This window comes from Rhincodon typus, chromosome 22 (assembly GCF_021869965.1).
Source record: "Rhincodon typus isolate 14 chromosome 22, sRhiTyp1.1, whole genome shotgun sequence".
NCBI lineage: Eukaryota > Metazoa > Chordata > Chondrichthyes > Orectolobiformes > Rhincodontidae > Rhincodon > Rhincodon typus.
The window spans coordinates 25948961-25961065 of NC_063353.1; the positions used below are offsets into that span (position 1 = coordinate 25948961).

At 39.3% G+C, this 12105-nt stretch overlaps 1 protein-coding gene across 1 annotated transcript in view; it reads left to right on the forward strand.

The window, feature by feature from the left end:
- Positions 1–12105, forward strand: part of LOC109931996 (voltage-dependent calcium channel subunit alpha-2/delta-1) — a 612802-nt gene that overhangs the window by 278018 nt on the left and 322679 nt on the right. The window contains exons 5-7 of the mRNA XM_048609958.1: positions 150–194; positions 4027–4062; positions 6348–6468. Coding sequence (XP_048465915.1) covers positions 150–194; positions 4027–4062; positions 6348–6468 — 202 coding nt within the window. The remainder of the gene's footprint in view (positions 1–149; positions 195–4026; positions 4063–6347; positions 6469–12105) is intronic.

Consider the following 12105-nt stretch of genomic DNA (forward strand, 5'->3'; position numbering starts at 1 on the left):
TAGTTGCACATCACTGTAAGATAGTCTTATTTTTAATTATATTGACTTTGAGTCTCTACTTTCAAGGATTTTTTGCCATTGCTATTTTGAATGAATCATGAATTGTGCAACTTTTGTTTTGTTAATTATCATTTTCTTTATTTCTTCAGGATAATGATGTGATATACTACAATGCAAAGGATGACCTCATGAATGTAAGTATTGGTTAAACTAATAGGTTTGAATTGTGTACGATTCTCTTCAGAAATCAGTGCTAATTTTTTTCCAAAATGAGTATGTACCTGAGCTGCTGTCACTGTATTTGAAAGATGGGACCAATCTGTTTATGTATTCTGTACTATCTACTTTGTTCAAGAATAACTTTGATTTAAGCAAGAAATGCAATTTTTAAAATCAACAACAATAACACCAAATAAAAAGTCTCAACATTCAAAGTATGCTTTAGTGAAATTATTGACGGCCCTTGCATATCACAAAAGGTTCTGATGCTAGTAGAAATAAAGAGTGATGCAGCTTATTTTTGGGGAGCTGACATGAACTTAAGGTTTTTTTAGGTTTAGGTTTCCTGCCATTGGTTAATTGTTGGAAAAACCTGTCTGGTTCACTTATGTCCTTCTGAGTAGGAAATCTACCATTCTCACCAGGTTTGGCCTACATGTGACTCCAGAGCCACAGCAATGTGGTTGGCTCTCAACTGCGTTCTGAAATGGCCTAGAGCCACTCAGTTTATCAATTGCTACAAAGAAATGAAACTGGATAGAGCACCTGGCATTGACTGAGGCACCAGAAAAGACAACAAAAGTAGGCCTGTTGATCCTGCCAAGTCCTCCTTCCTAAAATCTGAGGGCCAGTGCTAAAATTGGGAGAGCTGTCTCACAGACTAGTCAAGCAACAGCCTGATATAGTCATTTTCACAGAATCATACCTTATAGATAATGTTCAAGATACCACCATCACCATCCCTGGATATGTCCTGTCCCACTGGCAGGACAGACCCAGCAGAGGTGGCAGCACAGTGGTATACTGTTGGGAGGCAATTGACCTGGGAGTACTCAACATTAACTCTGGACACCACGAAGTCTCATGGCTTTATATCAAAATTGGGCAAGGAGCCCTCCTACTAGTTGCCACATACTGACCTTCTTTTGCTGATGAATCAGAACTCTTCTGTGTTGATTAACACTTAGAGGAAGCACTGAGTTTGACAAGCGCACAAAATATATTCTAGGTGGGGGATTTCAATGTCCACCACAAAGGTTGGATCCTAAAGGACAAAGCCGCTAGACTGGGTCAGTGGCAGGCGGTGAGGGAACAGCAAGATGGAAAAACTTGACTTCATCCTTACCAATCTGCCAGTTGCAGCTGTATCTGTCCATGATAGTATAGGTAAGAGTGACACAGTCCTTGTGGAGACAAAGTCCCGCCTTCACATTGAGAATGACCTGCAGCGTATTGCGTGGCAATATCACTGTGCTAAATGGGACAGACTACAAACTGATCTAGCAAGTCAAGACTAGGCATCAATAAGACATTGTGGGCCATCAACAGTAACAGAATTGTACTCCAGTACAATCTGAAACTTCGTGACCCAGCATATCCCTGACTCAACCATTGTCATTAAGACAGGGGTTCAGTGGAGAGTGCAGGAGCAGCACCAGCCAAACTGAAAAATGGGGTGTGAATCTGGTGAAACAGGATTACTTGCATGTCAAACAGCACCAGCAGCAAGCAGTAGACAGACCCGTGGACAGACATAAGCTCTGCATTCCTGCCACATCCAGTCGGGAATAGTAGTGGACAATTAAACAACTCACTGGAGGAGGAGGCTCTGAAATTATCTCCAACCTCAATGATGGAAGAGCCCAACACATCAGTGCAAAAGACAAGGCTGAAACATTTACAGGAATCTTCAGTCAGAAGTGTTGAGTGAATGATCCATCTCGGCCTCCTCCAGTGGTCTCTAGCATCACAGATAATAGTCTTTAGCCAATTTGATTTGCTTCACGTGATATCAATAAACATTGGAGGGAGTGGATACTGCAAAGATGGAGCGGGCCCGACAACATTCCGATAATAATACTGAAGACTTTGCTCCAGAACATACCGCTCCCCTAACCAACTCCTTCGCGTACAGTTACAACACTGTTATCTAACTGACCATGTGTAAAATGGCCCAGGTATGTCCTGTACACAAAAACCACATAAATCTAACCTAGCCAATTACCACCCCAACAGTCTACACTCAATCATTAGTGAAGTGATAGAAGGTGCCATCAACAGTGCTATCAAGCAGCACCTACGTACCAATAACCTGCTCAGTTATGCCAAGTTTGGTTTCCGCCAGGGCCACTCAGCTCCTGAGCACATTGTAGCCTTGGTTCAAATATGGACAAAAAGAGCCAAATTTCAGACTTGAGGGAGTGACAGCCCTTGACATCAAGGCTGCATTCGACTGAGTGTGGCATCAAGGAACCGTAGCAAAACTGGAATCAATGGGTATCAGGGGCAAATCCACTGTGGTCAAAGTCATACCTGGCATATAGGAAGATGGTTGTTGTTGTTGGAGGTCAATCATTTCAGCTCCAGGACACCTCTGCAGGAGTTCCTCAGGATAGTGTCCTAGGCCCAAGTATCTTCAGCTGCTTCATCAATGACCTTCCCCCCATCAATAAGTCAGAAATGGGGATGTTCGCTGATGATTGCACAATGCTCAACACCATTCATGGCTTCTCACATACTGAAGCAGTCCAATGCAACAAGATCTGGACAATATCCAGGCTTGGATTGACAAGTGGCGAGGAATATTCATGCCACACAAATGTCAGGTAATGACAGTCAGAGACAATCTTACCACCAGCCCTTGACATTCAATGGTGTTACCATACAAATCCCTTCCTATCAATATCCTGGGGATTATGATTGACCAGAAACTCAACTGGACCACCGTATAAACATCGCGTCTACAAGAGCAGGTCAGATACTAGGAATACTGCAGCGAGTAACTCATCTCCTGACTCTCCAAAGCCTGTCCACCATTTACGAGGCACAAGTCAGGAGTGTGATGGAATACACCTTACTTGCCTGGATGGATGCAGCTCTGACAACATTCAAAGAGCTTGACATGATCCTGGACAAATCAGCCAACTTGATTGCCACCATTTCCACAAGCATCCACTCCACCACTACTGATGTTCAGTAACAGCAGTGTGTACTAGCTACAAGATACACTGTGCACCTACTTCCTTCTAGAAGCGTAAGGGCAGCAGATACATGGGAATACCACCACCTTCAAGATCCCCTGCAAGCCACTCACCTTCCTGACTTGGAAGTATATTACCATTCCTTCATTTTGGCCGTGTCAAAATCCTGGAATTCCCTTCCCAAGGGCATTGTGGGTATACCTACAACACGTGGACTGCTGCGGTTCAAGAAAGCAGCTCACCACCCTTTCTCAAGGTCAACTAGGGATGGGCAATAAACACTGGCCAGCCAGGGACACACACGTTCCATGAGTAAATAAAAAAAAAGTGCTGGTTCAAAATGAAGTTTGGAGTTTTCATTGCAGTGGGGAGAAGCCATTTTTCAAGTCTTCAGTTCCAACATTTTTGAGCATTTTAAAAAAAAATATTGCCATTGAGACCTTCATTGTATTTTATCCCTCATTGCATGCTCAAACATTGCTGTGAACAAAGTCATTAATTTGAAACTTTAATTTTCAACTTTTGAAAATGAAGTCTACGCTGTGAATTCCTCTGGCCCACATTATTTATGAGAATTTCCATTAGTTGATGCCCATTTTTTACACCTCAACCTACAGAAATGTGATTGGCTGCAAAGTGGATGTAAATGGACTTTGACAAAATGGGCATCCAACAGGAATTGCACTCCAGAGTATGAATTCAGTTTGATGTATTGAGCTCCTTGTTGTTAAGGGAGAGAAACATGTCCTTAATCTATGATACCTATGTGATGAACCCTTTAAGAACTCCATGTTTAATTCATTAGTAACAATATTCATTATTACAGGTTTTAAAGCAAGACGAAGGAGTCACAAGGTTCCAGGTTATGTGGATTATTTATTAGATCCTAGATTTACTGAATTTAGATTACAGTTAGCTTTAGAGCTGTTATAAATACAACAACCTGCAGTTTTTTTTTAAAAACAATTTAATTCTGAAGTGTCCCCCCAAATAATTTTGAAAGAGCTGCTTTCCTTTCTTTATGGATGTTCTTTGCTCCATCCTGGAGGTGCAGCATTGCTAAGAATATGGTCCCATGGTTATCACAATCCTTCCATCATGTCACTCCAATGCCCAATCTTCACTTGCAGTGAGTTGCAGCAAACTATTTGTCTGTTGACATCATCACATCAGAGCTTCGATTCTGCCGGGTAAAGTGTATTCACAGAGTGGTAAGCCCGAAAACTTTACCTGCCCCTTGTGCTGCCTGTGAAGTGGGATCAGGTTAGGCATCAGCTGGAATGTTTCAAATTCAGGTTAAACCCATAGGAGAACATTTCTGTCTTTTTATTTGGCACATTGTTTGGCAATTAAAATATTGGTTTGCCAGCAATGCCAAAGTAAGGAATGCAGGGCATTTAAAAAAGAAGGAACAATCCTATTCAAATTGAGATTTGTGCAAATGTTCATTTTGCATAACTGGGAACCTGTACTAACACCATCAGAGAAATCTAAACATTATGAATGCAGTAATTTCAAAGATTTAGAAATCCTTCCTTTCCATATTTGAATGAGGACTGTTCTGGGGAGGAAACTTAGAATTAATGGAAAAAAAAAACTGAGAGGTCTTGACGTTTTCAGGAAAACAACTTTACAGATTTCAATGTTCTTTGTGATTTGAACCACTTGGCTGCAATTTTTTAAATGTTTTATTCATATCAATTTGATGGTTTAATACAAAGAACTCTTGTTTTCTAACATGTTTGTGCTTTTATCATTTTGGAAAACAATATTCTGTTAGTATTGTAATTTTTATCAGCAGAACAATCTATGGTTTTGTCATTTTTTAAAATACTCCAATCCTGACACAGGATGTGTCGACTTTTTTGTTGGAATACTGTACTGCCGTATTTAGGTTCCAGCTTTTCTATTCATGTGCCTTACAGCTTCCGCTGGTAAAGGACTAAAGACAGCTACAACCTTTTACATAATTCAACTTCACAGAAATACAGTGTTTCTCCAAGTAGAAAGCGCTGAAGAGAGAGATCGAGGAATGAATAGCAGCTTTGGGCAAATTCCCAACTACATTTTAGTGTTTCTTATCATTATGGAGACCCCATATCGCGACAAAATATTTTTTTTCTGAAGTGAGAGCCATCATTAAACAAGTGGATTTCAACAAACTGTACATTCCCTTTAAAAACAAACTTCTTTCTTGTACGTGCATTTTAACTTTCTGTGGTTTGTGCATAAAGGCAACTAGGTCTTTCTGAATGCCAACATTTCCAATCTCTTGGCATTTAAAAATATTCAGCTTTCTATTTTCCCAACCGAAAAGGATAAATTCTCACCTTTTCATGGCTGCCAGAATCAACGTTCACCTAAATTGTCTTTCTCTCTTTGTTACCTCTGTGCATCCTTCTCACAACTTCCCTTCTCAACTAACAGTACCTAGCAACTGAACTGAATAGATTACACTAAGTCCCCTCATTAAGTCATTAATATGGATTGTACATTGCTGAGGCCCAGCACTGATACTTGTAGCATCCCATTAATTGCAGCTTGCTTACCTGACAATCCCATTAAATACATTCACCAATCTCTATTACATTCCCAATCCCAGTATGAATCTTTGCCCACTACTTTATCCAGTTTCAGCACAACTGGTTACTTTGAGAACCTCCGTGTTATTTCTGTTGGTAAAAATTACAAATTATAGCTGATTCTTTATTTATATGGTAGGCTTCTTTCTGACATAATCCAAGAATCCAGAAGTTTGCTATTTTGGAGGTCAGCACAAAATGATCCCCTTTTTGGAATTTTTTTCATTACTTTCAAAATGTAAGAATAAAAGTGCAACCATGTTTGTATATTTGCAAACTTTTAGCTTGTTCTAAAATTTTCAGTTTGTAGCTTATTGGCTTAAAAATCCCTTCTATGTTGGTTTTTAAGCATTGTTACTGACCAAGCAACAGGATGTAATGTGTCTAATATTCATGAGTAAATGACCCTCATATAGAAAGATAATTCAGACATTAATAATCTCATTTAATGATCACATTGCAGCTTTGAGTCTTTATAATTCAATAATCATTCACAAGAAACAAGACTCTGTCAGTGCGTTGGAGTTCTCAAATGTTCACAGTTTGATTTTTCTTCCTCCTAAAGTCTGACAGAAATGAAAGCCGCCCAAGGATCAAACCGGATTTTCAGTTCAACCAAGCCTTCCGACGCCGTGTGGACTTCAACCACACAGCTGTCCACATCCCCACTGACATCTATGAGGGCTGTAAGTATCTTCTCTTTGTGTTCTGTAACATATGTTCAAAAGAACCAAATTCTCTTTGATACATAGAATCCCTACAATGTGGAAAGCAGGCCATTCAGCTCATCAAGTCCACACTGACCTTCCACAGACCATCCCACCCAGCACCCAGACCCACGCCCCCCACCCCTGCTTCCCTGTAAACCTGAATTTCTCATGGCTAATTTACCTAGCCTGCACATCCCTGGACATTGTGGGCAATTTAAAACGGCCAATCTCCCTCACCTGCTCATCTTTGGACTGTAGAAGGAAACCCATGCAGACACAGGAGAATGTCTTCACAGATAGTTGCTGAAGGGTGAAATCGACCCTGAGTTTCTGGCACTATGAGCCAGCAGTGCTAACCACTGAACCAGTGTACCATCTACATGAATATATGAATCCTATGCTTGAGCAGTTTCCGTTGAAGATGGCAGGTACAACGTACAGTGTGTGATGCATCACCGGAAGGCTATGATGAAACAAGAGAAACAGGATTTTCATTCAAGTTTACCATTCAATTAGGAATAACTTTGTTGCATGGATTTTGGAGTATATTTATTCAAGAAAATTCTCCTGCCTTAGAAACTTAGGGTTTGGTTACTTATTTAGATTGTGACAACTGTCCAGGTTCTAAAGGAAACTGAGCCGAGCTTTAAAACTCGTGATATAGATCAGCAGAGTAGTTCTATTGATGGTGTCTAAAATGATGCAGATAGTCATCTTAAACATATTCACTGTTGTATGCTTTGCCATTTATATGAACTTATGGTATTTAAAGCAGATCAATTACTCTGCACTGTAAGATGATGATTCCCTGAAATGTGCACTTCTTACGACGTTGTGCAGTAATTTCTTTTTCAAATGGAATACATGCTATTCATTAGACTTTGGTAATGAGAAACTTATCTAATATCTATTTAGTCAACTTGTGTCTATAAAAATTTCTACTTAATACACATGTTTGCCTTCTCTGCAAGGCAAGTAATACTTGAAGAATGCCTAATTGGAGATAAATATCTTCATGCCATCTTCATTGTGCAGTATAGACTGCTGGTTGCTAGGCATTGCAATCTGAAAGAGATGCATCTTTGCATCTTTAAGGATTGTGTCAAACTTCATTCAGCATTTCTAAACTGTGGATCTCAATCCATACGTAAATGTAAAAGTATTGCACCATCATTCTTATCCTGCTCAGATTGGAAGTTACAGTGTCCAAATATTTGATTGTAAAATGCATTATATGTGCCACTTGCTGTGGTGTGAATTGAGAATGTTACCCCAGGGTGTAATAATATATTTGTACAGAGACTTGCTTCCATTGTAATGAATACATTAACCAGGCTCTTAGTACAGCTGTGCAGTGAAAAAATCCTGTTTTTCTCTTGTTTTTGCGCCACTGAGTTTGATTTTATATTGCGACTAAAGCATAAAGAATATTTTCTGATCAGTAGTCCAAAGCTTTTTGATCTTTTCCAAGTATCTCGCAATAATCTTTGTCTTTGTACATATGTGTTCCAACATTGTTTGTTGCCAGCTTCAAAATTATTTATAGAGGAATGAAAAGTCATGTCTGAGGACGGATTACACTTATGCTTTATTAATCAGTCATTCTCAAGATAAATAATTAAATATTCCATTGTGGAAACAATTTTCAATCCAGTTCACTCTTTGCATGTTAATTATATAACTCTGCTTTTCTGCAAGGAGTCAATAGTGTGGTCTGCACTCCCTTTATGATGTGACTGTGCCTACACATGGCCTGATATACTCTGATGTCAGTTACAGAACCCAGAAACACCTTAGGCATTTGGAGTGGCTGTGTAAGTTGTGTGATAACCTTAATAAAGTCCTAATTCTCGTGAAAGTGAGGAGAAACCCTCATGTAGTCAAAACCTAAGAATACCAAAGAATGGCTGGGCCATGCTCCATCAGCTTTACACCCATATAAAATGGAAAATACAAGGAAGCCCCTTTTTACCTCTATTCGATCCTTGCTCTTAAAGGTGTTCTGCCCTTTCTAAATATTTTGGCTTGAAAGTCTTTTTTCAGAGCTATATTACTATTGGCCAAAGAAAATGTCTATTATTTATTCTTTTGCAGTGTGTGGATATCTCAGGCAACTCTAGTGCCAGTTGTCTGTTCTATTTTTCATTGAACTGATTTGTTTGCTAGGCCATTTCAGAAGCCAGTTGCTGTGGATATGGAGTCACGTGTAGGCCAGGTACAGAGGGTAGATTTCCTTCCCTAGCAGATATTAGTGAACTGCATGGGTTGTTACAATAACTGAAAGTAGATGCTCGGTCTACCTTATTAAGGCAGACGTTCAACTCCGGGTTTTATTAATTGAACGTAAATTCCATCAAAAGCCCTGTAGGGATTTGAACCTATGTCTGAAGGACTGGGATCTCTGGATTACTAATTCAGTGACATTACCACTAGGTCTCATCTTCCTGATGTCTGCTGTGACCTTCCTCAACCAGTAGTACTTCTGAAATCTTTGCCTGTTTGTCCAATGAATGGTATTCTTTTGCTAAAATTGCAACTAAAAATTGATATTGTTAATTGTCTCCATTAAGGCTTCGAATCTATTGGATTAGAGCATTCATTCAATAATGACTTGTGCACAGATAAAGTTAATTTGACTTTCCACAACTGGTGGGCACCACAGAGGCTGTATTATATATTATGTCCCTTCATAACTCTGTTAATTCATGTTTTGAAAGCTTCATTTAAACATTTGATTTTTATTAAGGTGCTCTCAAAATGTTAGTTTGATTTTCATCTTCATTTTTTTTTACAGAACTGTAATCTCTCATTTCTCTATGATGCTTCTCGTTTCCTAACTTGCTTGGTTTCTCTACTCACACCCTTTTTTGAAGAAAAGAATACTTTGCCTAATCCTCTGTTTGGTTTCATTTTCAACTCTATCTCCTCTCTCCCACCTCAACTTCTGACATACGGAACAGTTTGCATTCTGTAGTTGCCTTGACTTCTCTGACCTTAGTAGAGGTGATTGTGTGGGAATTTACTGCAATGGCATTATTGGTAACAATTGCCATAAACAATTCTGTTGTTTGCCCCAATTCCTCTGGGCCAATCTAAAGTTAAATTTTGCTGGGAAGCCCATTGTTGTATAGCACAGTGACATTGGACACAGTCAAGTGAGCTTCGAAGTGATGCTATATTCGGAAGTAGGCGAGGCGTTTGGATGCATCAGTTTCATTAGGCCAGTACATGATTGCTCATATTATGATTTCCTTAGAGAACTGATGACTTTCCATAAGAGATTTGAGTTTCCAGTGGCTGGCTTGAAGAATCATACAGCAACATTTCAAATTTTAAGACTTTGATAATAATAAACAAACAAAAAGCATTGCTGGAGCACTAAGTAAAAACCGAAAAACCTGTGGATGCTGTAAATCAGAAACAAAAACAGAACTTGCTGATAAATGTTAGCAGGTCTGGCAGCATCTGTGGAGAGAAATGAGAGTTTCAGGTTGAGTGACCCTTCCACAGAACTGAGTTTTGGTTATTTCAAGTATTAACTGAGGACTTACTTTTCTGTGGTTTAGGGTACATGTTGACTGAACAGTGTTTCAACAGTAAGAAAAACAAAAATTGCTGGAAAAGCTCAGCAGGTCTGGCAGTTCTGAGGAAGTGTCACTCGACCCGAAATGTTACTCTGATTTCACTCCACAGGTGCTGCCAGACCTGCTGAGCTTTTCCAGCAATTTCTGTTTTTGTTATTGTTGAAACACTGTTCAGTCAACTTGTACTCTAAACCACTGAAAAAAATGTCCTCGGTTAATATTTGAAATAGCCAAAACTCCCTCTCAACAGTTTTACTTTGTCCCTTAGGTTGACATCTTATACTCCAGGATTAAGTCCAAAGATGTTTATAGCCCGGGATGGTATGCTTCCATTATCTTCTTTACCTGACTAACAACATCAATTCCTTGAACTGACTTACACTGTGAGGCTTACCATACAGGTCCCTCCCTCTATGAAAGAGACTGCCCCAATTTTTCTGCTGTTTCGCTCTGACAGATTCTTGCAGGCTGACCTGGTTTGAGGTTTAGAGAAATCTTAAGAAAAACCGCTGTTACCCATACTTGAATGACTTGCTCAAATAATCTCCTCTCAAAACCCAGTTCCATGATGACATGAATCCTAAGGGCCTTGCACCCAGGTCGAAACACCACTTAGCTACCCCCTCGACTCCCCCAGTGCAATATTTTTTGGAATTAGAAAAATAGTTTGCAGTACAATCATTTAGAAAACCTGACATTCTTAAAACCTCCTGGTGACTTGGAGATTAAAGGTAGAATCTTCCCAAACCCTTAATGACGTGGCATATTGCATGGATTGTGTGACAGGCTGGTGGTCTGTTCCAGGAAACCACGCTGTGGAAACAGACAAAAAGCATGTGGATTCTCTGTCTCATAGGCTATTAGTTATGGGAAGGGAACCAATGAAGGAAGCTTTATAAATGAAATTTATTCTTTCTGTAGTTAAGGCAAACTGTAAAGAAGTTGCAGCCATTCTCTCAATTCAGATATTCAAGAGTTCAATAGCTTTATGCTGGTCCTCCAGGCAGGGACTTGAAGATGGAAGCAATAAATGCGTGAATTGTGTGACAAACAGGAATACTTTAGATTTTGCCCTCAGAAACTCTTGTGTCTGTATCTCTACTTTGTTAAATATTTTGCAAATGGTATGCAGCTCGAGCCCATTAATATTACTTCCTGTTGTCACAATTTTTGGTTGGCATTTTATGCCAACACTGCTCATTATATTTTACCATTATCCATCTGTTCTGTTTATATGGAAAGTAGCTGGCTTGATCTCACTGTAATTGTGATTGCCATTAGTAATGAGGAAAACTAATTTTCTAGCATTACAGCTGCTGTTTCCCAATGGAAATATGAGATGAGAGTTGGTAAATAGCAAACAGTTTCCCAAAGTATAATTTTCAAAAAGTTCAGGAGAGCAGTAAGAAACAATTATGATTACAATTGTGTTTCTGTTCCATAATTTAAGATTGCGATGCATTTACTCTGTTCATTAAATGGTCTCCTCACCTTGCACATTGTTGACATCATCAGAGTTAATACAATGATTTGTTGGCTTGGCTAAGATACTTGATGTATGGTTAAAATGATGGTAACTCCACAGCATTTTCTAATCTCCTTGCATTATTGGTGCCCAAGGCTGCATCCTCAGTTGAAGCATTTAATAAGACTCAAGGGACTTAGTTAATCAATTTTCTGCTTTGAAATGCAAAGTCTCATTGGTCAGTCATTTGTAGAGATTAACAAAGACTTCGCCTTGGGCAATAATAGTAATGCAGCTTTCATAATCACTTTATCTGGAATAATTTACCTTCGGCAATAACAGTGTGGTTAGAATTATTAAAGCAATATATTTTGTATACAATGGCTGAAGGAACATGGTGAAAGATTTAAAGCTGTCACTTAAATACTATAATGCAGCTGTCCATGTGTTGAAATTTAGTTACTGGGCATCTATGAATAGAATGAGAACAAGGTGCAGAGCTGGATGAACACAGCAGGCCAAGCAGCATCAAAGGAGCAGAAAGGCTGACGTTTCGGGCCTAGA